The 16,532-nt window shown below is 46.0% G+C and overlaps 1 protein-coding gene across 1 annotated transcript in view; it reads right to left on the bottom strand.

Moving 5' to 3' along the window:
• LOC102378271 (transcription factor 12-like) overlaps window positions 1–16,532 on the bottom strand; it is a 33,358-nt gene that overhangs the window by 9,460 nt on the left and 7,366 nt on the right. The window contains exon 3 of the mRNA XM_025195250.1: window positions 12,169–12,237. Within this exon, the coding sequence (XP_025051035.1) occupies window positions 12,169–12,237 (69 nt within the window). The remainder of the gene's footprint in view (window positions 1–12,168; window positions 12,238–16,532) is intronic.

Raw genomic sequence — 16,532 nt, forward strand, 5'->3', positions numbered from 1 at the left:
GCCCGACAGAGGGGAAGTATCACCTCCTTGGTTCTATTCGTCATGCATCTGCTGATGCACGATAAAGTGCCATTGGCTTTTCTGATGGCTTTGTCACACTGCCGACTCATGTTCATCTTGGAGTCCACTAGGACTCTGAGATCCCTTTCCACTTCCATGCCACCCAGCAGGTCATTCCCTAGGCTGTAGGTGTGCTGGACATTTTTCCTCCCTAGGTGCAGCACTTTGCATTTCTCCTTGTTGAACTGCATTCTGTTGTTTTCCGCCCATTTGTCCAACCTGTCCAGGTCTGCTTGCAAACCTGGACACCCTCCGGCATGTCCAATTCTCCCCACAGTTTTGTGTCATCCGCAAACTTGGACAGAGTACACTTCACTCCCTCGTCCAAGTCGCTGATGAAGACATTGAAGAGTATCGGTCCAAGGACCGAGCCCTGCAGGATCCAAGTGGCCACACCCTTCCAGGTCGAACCCGTCCCATCCACTATGACTCTCTGGGTGTGACCCTCTAGCCAATTCGCCACCCACTGGACTGTGTAGTCATCCAAGTCACAGCCTCTTAACTTGTTCACCAGTATGGGGTGGGATACCATATCGAAGGCCTTCCTGAAGTCTAAGTATACGACATCCACCCCTACTCCTGCGTCCAGGCGTTTTGTAACCATCCCTGATCTATTTAAACCCTAGAGATTTATATGATGTTTCAGTTAGTTGGGAACTCTGGATATGCTATGAAATCTGGTTTTTGCACCAGACGACAAGGCTAACCTATTTAACGATTTCTTTGCCTCCATTTTCCTCAACAGGGACCAGATCAGCCCATCTGCCGGGACCCCCTCAGGCCCCGGGGGAGGCGCACCCCGGGCCAGGGTCAATGAGGATCTAGTCAGGGAACTTCTGGAGGGACTGGACGTATTTAAATCAGATGGTCCTGATGACCTCCACCCCAGAGTGCTGAGGGAATTAGCAGAGGTCATTGCGGGACCCCTGGCATGGCTTTACGAGCACCCGTGGTGCTCTGGCGTGGTGCCAGAGGACTGGAAAAGGGCCAGTGTAGTTCCCATTTTCAAAAAAGGCAGGAAGGAGGATCCAAGGAGCCATAGGCCTGTTAGTCTTACCTCGGTCCTGGGTAAGCTTTTTGAGAGAATTATTCTGGCGCATGTCGAGGGGCCAGTAGGGGAGGTTATGCTTAGGGGCAATCAACACGGGTTCATTAGAGGCAGGTCCTGTCAGACCAACCTGGCGGCCTTCTATGACCAGGTCACAAAATCCTTCGACGCAGGGGTAGCAGTGGACATAGTCTCTCTGGACTTCAGGAAGGTCTTCGACACTCTCTCTCACCCCATTCTCATTAAAAAACTAGGGGACTATGGCGTCGACACCTACACAGTCAGATGGTCGCTAACTGGTTGGAGGACCACACCCAGAGAGTGGTTGTGGACGGGTCACTTTCGACCTGGAGGGATGTGGGCAGTGGGGTCCCCCAGGGCTCGGTCCTCGGACCCGCGCTGTTCAACATCTTCATCAGTGACTTGGATGAGGGGGTAAAAAGCACCCTGTTCAAATTTGCTGATGACACTAAGATGTGGGGGGAAGTAGGTATGCTAGAAGGGAGGAATAAGCTGCAATTGGACCTAGACAGGTTACAGGGGTGGGCAGATGAGACCAGGATGGGTTTCAACACTGACATGTGCAAGGTGCTGCACCAGGGGAGGAAGAACCAGCAGCACACCTACAGGCTGGGGGACTCCCTTCTTGTCAGTGCAGAGGCAGAAAAGGATCTTGGATTCATTATTGATGCCAAAACAAACATGGGCCAATAGTGTGAGGATGCAGTCAGGAAGGCCAACCGCACCTTATCATGCATCCACAGATGCATCTCAAGCAGGTCCAAGGAGGTGATCCTCCCCCTCTACGCGGCACTGGTCAGGTCGCAGTTGGAGTACTGCATCCAGTTCTGGGCGCCGCACTTCAGGAGGGATGTGGACAGCATTGAGAGGGTCCAGAGGAGGGCCACCCGCATGATCAGGGGGCAGCAGGGCAGGCCCTACGAGGAGAGGCTAAGGGACCTGAACCTGTTCAGCCTCCACAAGAGACGGCTAAGGGGGGATCTAGTGGCCTGTTACAAACTAGTCAAGGGGGGGACCAGCAGGCACTGGGGGAGTCCCTGTTCCTCCGAGCACTACCAGGAGTGACTAGAAATAACGGTCACAAGCTGGCCGAGGGTAGATTTAGACTACACATCAGGAGGCGCTGCTTCACAGTCAGGGCAGCTAGGATCTGGAACCAACTTCCAAGAGAAGTGGTGCTGGCTCCTACCCTGGGGGTCTTTAAGAGGAGGCTAGATGAACACCTTGCTGGGGTCGTTTGACCCCACTGCTCTTTCCTGCCATGGCAGGGGAGTCGGACTTGATGATCTGTCAAGGTCCCTTCTGACCCTACAAACTATGAAACTATGATACTTCTGTGAATAAGTAATTAATAAAAACAATGCAAATCTGTTATATATCCTACAAGTATTTTTTTTTTAATTAAACAAATGCATGCATTTACAAGGAGTATCCCTTTGCTGTAGCCATGCTATTTTACAATGCATTACAAAAAATCTGAAACATCCAAGTTACAATTCTTGGAGTGGTTTTGCACACCCAGTAATGTCAGTGTGTACAGTAATGTACAGTACTGGAGGGCAAAGCCCTCCAGTACTGTAGTCACACTGCTACAAGCCTAGTTCTACACACGTAATTACATTGATACTAGAGCTTTTACTGTTACTACTATATGGTAGAAAAACAAGGGGGAGTGGGTAATCAGTAGTCACATGAACCAGCATACCTTAGGTTCAAAAAAAAAAAAATTCCAGACCTTAAGTTCCATTTTAAAACTAACTTTGGCATTTAACAACTCACTTTGAATAAGAAATGTGCTCCTAAATCACTTTTTGAAAATGGAAGTTACAAGGCTTTTGAAAATGTAATTGTTTGTATTTTGCATAACATGCTAATACTATTCAAATTAATGGAAATTTTACTGTTGGCTTCAATGGAATCCGATTTCTCCCTTAAAACTGGACATGGGACTTAATTCTGGCTATGTATGAACAATCTGAATTAAACAATTCACATCAAGTTTCAGAAAATTCTTGAGGGGAGCAATTCAAGTTTGCTTGAAAGGGGAAACACAATTCCAAATATTTCATATTCCATTTTTCCCCCACTCTCCAACCTCTACTTCTACCTCTCATCTAATCCTGCAGTCCACACCTGCACCTACTCCAAGTCATAACTGTGCTCCTTCAGGAGAGAATTTTCAACAGCAGAATTGTCTGTACAGAGGCAAAATTATACTCTTCATTTTAATTTTTTTCTTTCTTTTTTTAAGAATGAGGTATTTCTTGGTTTCATATCAGTCTACTCAGAGAACCAGAGAAGAAAAGGACAATAATAATGCAGTTCACATTAAAGTACAATTTTTTTATATTCTCCTGTAATCCACTAAATTCTAACTAACAGCTGGGGTCCAGCTTTGGGTGCTCTGCCTTCCCTTGCAAATCCTTGGAGATAAACCAAAACTAGACCCCAGCTGTGCCTCTTAATTGAACTTCAAGGAATCAAGCTGAGTTTTTGTACTTTGGCTAGTTGTTTAATATAGTGTTAGCATTTAAACGATCCCAGCTAAGCTTGGAAGTTAACATTCCAATAAGATGAATGAGAGAGTTCACACCTCTGCTACTGTTACAGTTAGCATGTTTACACACTGAACAGACACAGCAGAGACATAAAACTTTTATGAATATTATACGACTACCTAGTACCCAAGTATAAAAGTCTTTAGGTGCTACGGACCTCTAAAAGATAACACCAGCTGAAGATCTCCACATGAATTGTTTTAAAAAAGGATTTTAGTAAGGTTTCTGACAGTATCTCCCACAGTGGTCTCATTAACAAGCTAAGGAAATACAGACTAGATAAAGTATTGTAAGGTGGATATCTAACTGGTTGAAACATTGTGCTCAAAGAGTAGTCATCAATGGCTCAGTGTCTAGTTGGGAGGATATATCAAGTCAGCTTTCCCAGGGGGATGATTTGGATGATGGGACTGAGTGCATGCTTAACAAATGCACTACATCATGTGTTGGAGTTGCAGACACTTGGGAGAGTACAGCTAGGATCCAGAATGACCTGGATAGGCTGAAGAATGGTCCACAATCAACTGCATAAGATTCAACAAAGATAAGTGCACTTGGGATGGTATAATCCCATGAAAAAATACAGAATGGGGAATGACTAGAGACGCTGCAGTACTGCAGAAAGGACCTGGGGGTTACAGAAGACAGCCCACAGGCCAGATCTGTTCCCCCAGCTCCATGTCATCTGGCCCACAGGGCTCCACAGGCCATGGCCCTGCAGGCTAGATGGGGCGCTCTGGGCAGCATGGGTATAGAGGGCCAGACAGAAGTGGCATGGGGCCCTGATCCCGCAAGCAAAACCAGGCAGGACTGGTACAGGGCACAATCTCGGCCTGTGGGTCCAAACCTGGTGCACAGGGTCCAATTGGGCTCACAGATCAGCCCTGTGCCATGCATTTGACCTGCAGAGCCAGAAGGTTGAGCACCACTGTAGTAGACCATACACTGAATATAAGCCAACAGTGTGCTCATTTAAAAAAAGCCAAAAGCATACCGAGTTGTATCAACAGGAGTGTCACTTGCAAATCAAGGGAAGCAATTCATTTGCTCTAATCAGCATTGGTGAGGCCTAAACTGGAGTACCGTGGCCAGTTTCGAGTCCCACACTTCAAAAAAAGACATGGACAGATTGAAAAGAGTTCAGCGCAAAGTGACAAAAGTGATTAGAGGCTAGGGAAGAAGGACATAAGGAAAGGCTAAAAGAACTAGTGTTATTTAGTCTGGAGAAGAGAAGACTGAAGGGGACAGGGATTTGATTCAAATACCTGAAGGACAATTATAGAGAGGATGGAGTAGGCTGTAAGGGACCATCTATGTTCAATGGTGTTAAGGTATAGCAAAGGAAGTTTAGGTTAGAGATAAGGATGAATTTACTGACTCAAAGCTGTGGAATCTGCATCATAGAAAATTTGCAAGAGCAAGTTGGACAGACACTTAGGAATGCTCCTGCCTTGAGCAAGGGGCTGGAATAGATGACCTCATAAGGTCCCTTCCAGACCTACCTTCCTATGATCCTATGAGCCCAGGAACCAGGCAATATCTAAATCAATCATTGGTGTTTAAAGGAATGGCCGTCCAACATCTTGACAGATGAAAGGAGACATGACAAAGTCAGTCAGTCAATGGAGTTTGGCAGTGGTATGGAAAAAGAGCCCAATGTACAAGCAGCAAGCCTTCCCACAGTGGCTACAGGTCCATTCATCACATGGAGGTTGAAGCACACTCTGCTTCCTGTCTTGCCTGCAAGCCTCAGTCTAGGCTCTCCACAGTGACTGCACCAGCTTTGACCTGGCTTCTCCTGACTGAGCGGTTGTGGGTATAGTTCTCCCAGTTGTCAGTGGGAATGGTGAATTTTTTGAGACCTTGCTTGACCTTGTCACTTTATCAGAGCTTTGGCTATCTTCTGTGTCACGGGCAGTTCTTGAGATGGCCACAGAGCACAGCCTTCAGCAGATGATCTTGAGGCATGCGCTCCATGTGTCCCCAGACAACAAAGCTGGTGAGCATCCAGCATAATCTGCAGAGACTGTAGGCCAGTCCTCTCAAGGATCTCATTGTTGGTGATCTGTTGGACCTAAATGACTCCAAGGATTTTTGAAACAGCAAAGGTGGAAGTGGTTCAATCTCCACTCCTGCTTGCAGTACATGGCCCAACTTTTACAGTCATAAAGGAAGGTACTCAGGATACAAGCCTGATACGTGGACACCTTTGTGTTCAGAGTTAGCAGTTTGTTGTTCCAGACTTGTGAGGTAAGTTTGCCAAAGGTGAGAGGCTTTGCCAGTTCTGGCACCAAGTTTTCTATCAAAGCTAAGTAAGCTGGTAAGAGTTGAGCTGAGATAGTAGAAGTGGTCAACACTGTCCAGAGCTTCATTATTAACATAGATTTTGGGTGGGATGCTGGTGCTGCAACATGACAACTGTTTCCTTGATACTGATTGCCAGGGCAAATTTGATGTTTAAAGGGGTAATACCGTAAAACCACTGCTATGCCTATCCTTCTGGTGAGATGTATAAATGAGACTGACTGACTAGATTCAAGTGTCCAAGGATACACAAAGGAACTCTGAAATGAATAAAAGTCCAGTTGCTGGTTGCTGGGGTGACACACTGTCTGAAGGTCAAGCTGAGACAAGGGCTCATTCTGCCTTGCCCAGACCCAATACTGAAAGTGGGCAATACATCTTTTCTGAAAGCTTAAGAATGTGAACAGGACTTGGGTTGTTTTACCTCTTTCCTTGTTTTACTGTTTCTGCAGATACATTTTTTTTAAACTTTAAAAAGCCCCCAAAAAACAAGCTTGTGGAAAAGAAATAAGAAAAGATATGACCAAATACCAACGTGAGAGCAAGCCGTGCTCATAGCATGGGGAGGAGGAGTGATGGGCGCGGTCAGCAGCGTTCCCGCTCAGGCTGATTGGCAGGGGGCGGGCAGATGCTGCCCGGTTAAAAGGGGAGCACGCCAAAACAACGGGGGGGACCCGCGTAATATCGGAGAGGACTGATCACCCTCGCCGGAGGTCCTGTGTCCGCGAAAACCCTGGACGGCCCCATCACGATTTGGTATACCACCCGAGTATGCTCAAGAGCTCCCGAGGAATCGGTGAACTAGATTCCTGACACAGCTGTACGAGATTGTTGCCTGAATAGTGAGTAAAAGCGATTTTCTTATCTCACTGCCTCCCCGGTGTGTTTCTGTCGACGGAGGGATAGACAGAAGGAGGAGGAAAGGCCCGAACCCTTTTGTCCCCGACCTACTCAAATAGATTGGGCTCAACCACCCATAGTTAGGTTGCACAAAGCTATCCTTCATCACTGCACTTCCATACTGGTCACATGCTCTCAAAGTAAAGACTGTAGAAAGGGCCAAAACCCAGATGGGTAGCTCACAGAACAGGAGGTAGAACAGGAGAACTCTTGGACTTGGATGCCCTGTCCAAGAGTAGTAGTAAATCATAGGATCCCACCTTAAGTGAAGTACAGATGTAGACCTATAACTTAGAAGGCATGTTCATGCAGACCAAGAGATCAAAACTCACTAGAATGATAAAATACCACCATTATAGAAAACCTCCTTTTTAAAAAGGGAAAGCTTCATAAAAGCCCTGTAAGACAGACCAATGCATCTCTAAAGCAGCATTTCTCAACCTGTGGATTGTGACCCAAAAGTGGGTCACAAGAATATATGAAAGGGTCATGGACAAACTGTAAAACTGGGTCAACAAACTTTAAAAATGGATTCTCTTTTAAAGGAGAAAAATGTGGGAAACCGTGGCTTTTTCCTTACAGGTTGGCAGAGTTCCAGTCTGCAAAGGGCTGCTTGGGGCCCCCCAGGCCCTCCCACACACACACCTTCCCCATCCCCTGCCCCACACACTGGGGGGCTAGGGCCTGGGGGCAGGAGGCAACAGGTTGAGAGTAAGGGGCACTGGGTCGGGACTGGCCATCTATGTTTACAAATGAGTCCTGGTACAAATTGGGTTGAGAACCACTGCTCTAAAGAACCTTTGTGTCTGTTATCCTGATACTACCATACTAGTACACTAAATTTCTTTTATAAATGAACAAATATTGAAAACTTGCTCAGTTTCTTCCCTGACATATACCAATATTGTTTATTATTTAAAAGCCAGAGAAAGATACTTCTGCTGTAATTTTGGCACATTTATCTATGCCTTGCAGACCATCTACATTATAACCATGGCATACCTTAACATCAACTGCCCTGAGAAAAATCACTCAGTGATCTCACACTTAGAAAGCATAAAAACATGACCTGAGGTTTTAAACTGAACAGGAAATAGTCTGAGAGGCTTACACAACTGGTTACCAAGTATTTAATGTGAACAACTGAAGCACATTTTTTTCAAGTGACAAAAATTCAAAACTGGAAGGGGATGGACACTAGGGCTATGTGAAATTTCAGCAGCTGTTTCATTTCAGAGGTGTTTTGGCCCGTTTTGGTGCCCAAAACACTGAATCCAAAATGAAACGGAAGGCTCCAAAATTAAACGAAGCCATCTGAAATGTTTTGGAAATGTTTTCTGGAGCCGGAAAACAGAAACTAATAAGAGGGAGGGGGAAGAAGGATGGAAGGACTGCTCTGATATTGACATCTGTAGCTGGCCAGTGTCTGAGATCTGTCCCTGAGGTCCCTTCCGATGGCAACTTGCTGTCATCCCACGCACGGATATGGGGACCCGCAACTACTGGGAGGAGTCTGGCACATCCTCACAGCCATCCTGGGGGGGCGCAGGCGCAGATATAGGGACCCATGCCCACTGGGAAAAGTCTGGTACAGCCTCACAGCCCTCCCAGGGGGGCACAGGCCCCCAGATTTGCTTGCAGGATGACAGCAGGCTGCCACTGCCAGCTGGGGCCAGCACCAGCACCAAGGCTGCTTAGCGCCCCCATGGCTACCCAGGCCCTATCCCCTGCCCCACCCAGCCTCCCTGCACTTGTGGTGGGGTGGAAAAAAAAAGCCCTGCACTCACTAGCTGTAGCAAGGGCTCTGGGGCCTCATGGCAGAACCCCACCAAGCAACCCCCACTCCCTGATCTCCACCCTCCACCTGGCCATGCCCCTGATGGTCCCCCCACCTGGCCCCAGCCTTCCAGCACTTTTCTTTTTTGTTTTTTCAAAGTTCTGAACTCACTGGCTGTAGGAACGGCAATTGGGACCTCTGGGTGCTCACGGCAGAGCCCCCTTGCGCAGCACGGGGGCACTGGGGATCGAACCCCCCTTCCCCCCTGCACCTAGCACCCACACGGCAGCTGTTACATCACGCGAGTGCAGTGTGGCTTGGCAACACACCACACACTGTCTGGGAGCTGGGGCAGCTTCACGTGTCAGCCGAAGCCTGACACCGCTCAGCCCCAGCGGCCCCAGCTCCTAGACAGCGCACCACGCCCAGCCGAGCTGTGCTGCACCCATGTGATGCAACAGCTGCCACGTGGGTGACAGGTGGTGATTCTTGCTGCCCCCCACTATGCTGGGGGGTTCTGCCATGAGCACCCAGAAGCCCCAATTGCCATTCCTGCAGCCAGAGAGTGCAGAGCTTTTTTTTTGCTTTTTTTTTTTTTTTAAGTTCTGGGCGGCTGGGGCCAGCCAGGCGGGAGATGGGGCCAAGCAGGGCATCCATGGGGGCTTCTCCTGTGGATCCCCCCACTTAGGGAGAAGCAAGCACAGCTGGAGGAGCCGCGGGAGAACCTGCAGCACCCGGCTGTGCCTGCCTCTCCCCAGCCAATCCAAATATCTGAAACAGTCTAGCTCCATCCTCTTTCGAACACATTTTCAGATACTTGAAGGTTGCTATTAAGTTCCCTCTCAGTCTTCTCTTCTCTAGATTAAATAAGACCAGTTCCATCATGCTCTCCTCATAAGTCATATCCCTAGCCCCCTCACCATTTCTGTCACCCTCCACAGGACTTTTTCCAATTAGTCCACATTCTTTCTGTACTGAGGGGCCCAAAACTGAACACAGTAGTCCAGATGTGGCCTCACCTGTGCTGAATAAGGGGAATAATCACTTCCTTTGACCTACTGGCAACACACCTACTAATGCAGCCCAGTATGCTGTTAACCTTCTTGGCAACAAGGACACACTGCTGGCTCATATTCAGCTTATTGTCCACTGTAACCCTCAGGTCCTTTTCTGCCAAGCTGCTGCCCAGCTAGTCAGCCCCCAGCCTGCACTGGTGCATGGGATTGTTCTCTCCTAAGTGCAGGACGTTGCACTTGTCCTTGTTGAACTTCATCAGATTCCTTTTGGCCCAATCCTCCAATTTGTCTAGGTCACTCTGAATCCTAGGCCTACCCTCCAGTGAATCTACTACTCCCCTCAGCGTGGTGTCATTTGCAGACTTGCTGAGGGTGCACTCTATGCCAGAGAGAGTCCAGAAGAGGATGACACAAATGGTGAGGGGGCTGGGGCACATGACTTCTGAGGAAAGACTGAGGGAACTGGCCTTATTTAGTCTAGAAAAGAGAAGACAGAGGGAACTTCATAGCAGCCTTCAACTACCAGAAGCGGGGTTTGAAAGAGGATGAAGCTGGACTGTTCTCAGTGCTGGCAGATGACAGAACAAGGAGCAATGGTCTCAAGTTGCAGCAAGGGAAGTTTAGGTTAAATATTATTAGGAAGAATTCTCTTACTAGGAGGGTAGTGAAACACTGGAACAGGCTACACAGAAAAGTTGTGGAAGCTCCATCCTTGGAGATTTTCAAAACCTGGCTAGACAAAGCTTTGGCTGGGATGATCCAGCTGGGGATGGTCCTTCTTTGAGCAGAGGGCTGGACTAAATGACCTCCTGAGGTCCCTTCCAACCCTAACTTTCTATGATTCTATGAAAATCTGTAAAAGAATAAACTTCAATTAAAAGGCAATGTTTACCACAGGAAAAACTGATTGTTGTCATGTAATGAGTTTTCCTCTGTAAAGAACAACTGACAAAGAAATTGGAAAAGCTGAAAGTTGGGCAGTATGTCATTTTGGGGAACGCAGGGAGGGGATGAATCAGTGAGATGCGACTAGCTTTCTAAAAGCTATGGACCAAATTCCATGGTAATTTATTGAGTAAAACTCATTGTAGTCAACCAATGTTTTGCCCAGCCAAGTACTTCAAAACTGATCTCCAAGGCCTTGGTAAAACAAGACATTCAAAGAGCAGCCTTACATTTCTCTAAAACAGATGCCCAGGAATCTGCTATGGTTCTAATCTAGTGCAAAGGGTTGTCTCTCCATTAAAAAAAAAAAAAAGACAGATCAATCACCATCTCTATACTGCTTTATAAAGGGTGGGTCCTATGTATAGTAATCATTACCAGGGCATTCATTCAACATATCACATTGGGAAGAAAGGTTGATACGGTATAATAAACAAAATTCAATCCAACCACCTCAAACATATGGCAGGCATCAAGGTTTTTCAGAGTTCTACTAGATCCACTAATCTTAATTTCTGATTACTTCCTGTGAAAGGGAAAGCCTTCATAGTTAAGTTATTCATTTTTTTAAGGAAAGGATGCATTTCTAATGGAAAACCAACTTTTTAAGTACTCAGGGATTACTTTGAATCAGTAATATCTGTATGGGATCAAGCTGGAAAACATGACAACATTGTGTGTACAAAAATTGTTGAATGCCTTGACAATGCCTTTTCATTAATTCAGATAAGAAGCTATTAAAAATGCTCCATCATCTGCTGTAATTGTTAGAATGGTAATCAATAGGGCTGTGCAAAGCTTCAGTTGCTGATTAGTTTTGGCAGGGATTCAGCCCGATTTGGTGGCCAAATCTCTGAATTTGAATTGAATCAAGAGACCCTTTAGTCTCTCTGAACCGAACTGGAACCCTCCAAATCTATTTGGAGAGATTCAACGATTTGAACATGGACACAGCTTTAAATGTTTTTTCTATATACCTCAAGGTACCAGGCAGCTCGTGAATGGTGAGACGGTGGGGTGGACGGAGCATCCCACAGGAATGCAGGTGGGGTCCCCAGCAGGCTTGGCAGCAGACCCGGAAGTGGACCAGAAGCACTTCCGGTACACTTCTGGGTCAGGACAATAAATCAATGACTTGAATCATTATCCCCAATACGGGCTGAATCTGAACTAAAAACCGCCCATTTTGCACACCCCTAGTAATCAAACTCCCAAATGTGAGGTAAGTACTGGGCAACAAAACCAGTGAAACTATAAGATTTAATAACATTTGTTTTCGATTGGGTTTGGAATGCTTAGACTAAAAACACATGTAGACTGACACAGTGTGAGGGAACGTAAGGAAGTTAGGTGCCTAAATCTCAGTTCATCTGAACTGCACTGCAGGTCCTTGTAGACCTCTGAAAATCCCACCCTTCTTTGGTAGCCGACTTGAAATCTTAAAACAATTAAATCTGTCACATGACTTTTGAAGAATAACTCCAGTGTTAGGCTACAGGTAGATAACACACACACTCAGATAGAAAGAAGAAGTAGTACCTCTTGAGGTTTCAATTTTTCTATGTCTGTGGAGAGGTCTGAGCTTTTTCCATGGAGACTGCCATTTTCCTGTGAACAGGCAAGTAGTAAAAACAATTAGGACAAGAGTAAACATTCTGTATTAAAAACCATGGAAAAAGCATTGGACTTTGAAGTCTTCAGTTAAATTTCAATACTTCAAGGACAGAAAGAGGTGACCTTAAATTTTCTTTTCTTTTAATTTCGTGTATGCATGTATCATCACTAAACGTTATCTAGGAACCTCACATAAGATAGCCTGCCTCTTATATACCCTGTTCTCTGAGAAACTGATTTTCTAATCAGTGTTTTTATAACCAGGGATCATGGTTTTCCCCAATTCAAATTCACAAATTCTCTGATAAAAAAAAAAATCACAAGTTCTCCGACTAAAACCGCAAAATCTGTGATTAAAATGAAAGGCCACTATATATACAGGTATCCATTAGCACAATGTTTTGTTGATATAGTTACAATTTTAAAGCAATTTGGCTATAATAAAATAAATTCTAAATACATATAAATGTTGGTATTTGATTTTGGGCTATTAAAGGCAAATCTGAGCTCCCCTGCCCCCTTAACTCACAGAACACAGGTCCAGGCTCCTCACTTGAAAGCCACAGCCCCACAGCCCTGCTGGTGCCCCTCATTCCCAACTCACAGCCGCCCTGGCCCTGCTGGTGCCCCTCACTCCCCAACCACAGCCCCGCCCCCCCAAGCCCTACTGGTTGCCCCCCTCAGCCACCACCCACAGCTCCTGCCCAAGGGGAAAGTCTGCAGTCCCCTGCCCACAGCAGCAGTGCCCAAGCCCTGGCTGCCACCCACAGGATGTAGCAGCTGCTTCAGAAGCTGAACCCAGTTCCCCCTGCTGGTTCCTGCCTGCTGCAGGCACAAGTGGGGCCAGCTCCCTGATGCTACATGCACACCTGGGGGGCAAAGGGAATCTGTGCCTCCTAGATCTGTGCATGGGGTGGGCTGCCTGCCCTGCTACCCTCCGCTAGGGCCTCTGCAACCCAGTGGGTGCAACCCAGGATGGCAGGGCAATGTGGGACCACACAGCAAAGCTCCTTGCTGCTCCAAGCTCTGCACTGCCCTGGCAAGGTATCACTTGTGTGGCAGCAGTGAGGGGGCATAATCCCACTCTGCCACCCCAACTACTGACATGTGGGCAGAGGACACCTTGCCAGGGCAGCATGGAGCTCACAGTGGCAAGGAGCTTCCTCCTGTCCTGTCCTACTTCCCTTCGTTCTGTCCTGCTGCACCTGGTCACACCTGATGGGCTGCAGAAGCACCAGGAGAGCCACAGGGCAGGGAGCCCAACTCCACAGCCCACACTCCAGATCTGGGGCACGGGTCCCCGTTCCCCCCAGGATTGCATTCTATTGCGGGGAGGAGCACCTCCCCCCGCAGCTTACCTGTGGGAGCTCTCCAGGCTGCTTGGCAGCCATGTGCAAATACATGCACATGGTGCCCCCTAGCTGGGTGTCCTCCTCCCTCTCCCCTCCCAGCCCCTTGCATGCTGGAACTCTGCCAGCCTGCAGAGAGCTCTTTGCAAAAGTGCAAAATCCTCAGGTTTCTCCTGAGGATCCTTAAGTTCTCTTTCATTTAAAATGAAATAGCCATATTTTCCTCGGGTAAAGGGTGAAATCCATATTTTTCTCCATTTTCCCATGGGAAATGGAAAACCCAGATCCCTTTTCATAACTCAAGCCAACACTCTCACACCAGGACTTCCTCATGTCCAGCAGCCCAACTTGTCAGCTGATCAGATTAAAGGCGGGGGGGGGGGGGGGGGGGGGGGGCAGAAGTTATCTTCATCCAAAATTTGTGAACATGAAACAGTAGCAAAATTAAGTCACACAAACTGAACTAGAAAATAAAAGAGAAAAACCAACATAACCAAAATACATCTGTTACCCAGAACACATATGAAGACATTGATTCTATATTTTTTTTCTTAAAACTATTACACAAAGTCCAGTGCTTTCCCATTAATGTCAATTCAGAATGGAGTTTCTCCCTATTCTAATTTTTGCAGAAAAATGTGGCCATGGACTAAGGCTGTGTACAAACATTCAAATAATCTGGGAGAATTCACCCAGGTTTGTTCTTGCAGTAGAAAACCTTACCCTGAGCAACATGTACAGACATTCAAATGCTGAGGCCCTAAAGTGTGGAAAGCTTGCAGTGCTAACCCCCGATCTGTATAGTGTCATGATGTGAACACATCTCGTTATGCTCTGCAGGATCCCTTAGTTCACCTGGCAACAGATGACAGCAGTGCACAGAACAACCCTGACTGGCTAACTCAGATGATCCATGGTCAACTTGCGCTGTCAGTAATGTACAGACTCTCCCAAAAGAAATTCTGCTGGAGCTGATTTAACCCTTGTTGGGCCCAGGTTATTTTTCTTCTGGAGTGGCCATTTTTACTCTGGGAGAAAAAGCCTAAACATTTATATACTCATGGTTTCTCCTGGGAAAGCAGCAACTCTCCCAGAAGAACCTGAATGTCTGTACAAGAACTAAGTTTTCCACTGGTATTTGTTAACCATCAGCATTTTTTAAATAGATAGCTTATAATAAAATGACCTTTTGGGGAAAAACAGAAAACTGAAGTTCTCCTTTAAAAGGAATAAATTTATTTACAGAGAAATTGATACATTTAGCAAACCCCAGCATCCATCTTTTTTTTTTTTTTTTTTAACAACAACAAAAAAAAAAAACCCAAGAAATTTTTTATACATCTATTTATTTCCTTATGTGAAATGAAAGATAGGATATATCTGTCCAAGCTACATTCACTACATCTTTTTTAACTTCCTATTTTACTAGTTTGGATATCTAATTGGCATACAGTTTACACAATGTCTACTTTGCCCTTAAAATCAATTTCTTCTGACACTTCTGCAATTCCAAAGGACTGTGTCTACCACACAACTCATGAGATGCACATTGTACTAGGTGATGAAAGCCTACAAAAGAACACCCAGAGGGTTCTTTCTAAGGTCAAAACATAGGACAAAGAGGGAAAATCTAAAATTAGAGAGATCTACTAGGCATTAATCCTGTCAAGAACTGCAGCAACATTTATATTGTATGGATCCACAGCTAGTAATTCACAGGTTGGGTGACTCCCATAAGGAACTTTTATGAACAGCCAAATGCCAGGCTGTATGCTGAGTACAGGATTAGCTCCTATGTTCAGACAACTATGTGGCTTTCTAAAAACTTTGTAAAAAAATACATAGCTCTGAAAGATGCCTGGGTTAAATTGCAATTTTTAAAAAGAATGTTTACAACAGTTTGGGAGCATTTTATTAATGAAACTTATTGCTTCCATCCTGGCAAAACTCTCAGCTGAAGTCAAGGGAATTTTCCTTTCAAGAACTACATGACAAAAAAGTAAAGCAATTTTAAAAGGAGGAAGGGGGATCACAAAATGTTACCCTCTGGGACTCTCATGTTATTTCATTTACAGTTAAAAAGGCACCTTCAAAACATAATGTTTCTCTTTAGTAGTGCTTTCTAGGCTTATTTCTCCATTCAAATATAAAACCTGTCCTCTATAAATTCTTTATATTGTTCACAAATTCTGCTAAAATAAATTGCTGAACTTCATGTGCATGTCAGTATTCCCTAAACTTTAGAACTTTCCCCACAAAAGTATATTTGGCCAGTATGGTAATAAATATAGCATACACCACCTTGGGCTTAGAAACTAAACTGGTTCACCTGATTCTTGTCTTGAAACATTTATGACCAAGTAACTAAATCCTTGGATGATGGTGTCGCTGTAGACGTAGTCTTTCTAGACTTTAAGAAGGCCTTTGACACGGTCTCTCACCCCATCCTCATCAATAAATTAAGCGACTGTGGTACTGATGCCTACACGCTTGGATGGGTAAAAAATTGGCTGATGGGGTGCACCCAGAGAGTAGTGGTGGATGCGTTGTACTCAACCTGGCAAGATGTGAGCAGTGGGGTACCCATGGGCTCGGTCCTTGGGCCCACACTGTTTAACATCTTCATCAGCGACTTGGACAGCGTGCTGTCCACCCCCTCGTCCAAGTTTGCTGATGATACTAAGATGTGGGGCGAGATGGACACATTTGAAGGGAGAGAGAGGCTGCAACTAGATTTAGACAAACTACAAAAGTGGGCAGATGAGAATAGGATGGGGCTCAACGTAGACAAATGCAGAGTGCTGCACCTTGGGAGAAGGAATCCACAGCATACATACAAGCTGGGGCGTTCCCTTCTTGAAAGCACAGAGGAGGAAAGAGATCTTGGAGTCATTATCGACTCCAAGATGAACATGAGCCACCAATGCCAGACCACAGCCA

Source organism: Alligator sinensis, unplaced genomic scaffold (genome assembly GCF_000455745.1).
Source record: "Alligator sinensis unplaced genomic scaffold, ASM45574v1 scaffold1780_1, whole genome shotgun sequence".
Taxonomy (NCBI): Eukaryota; Metazoa; Chordata; order Crocodylia; family Alligatoridae; genus Alligator; species Alligator sinensis.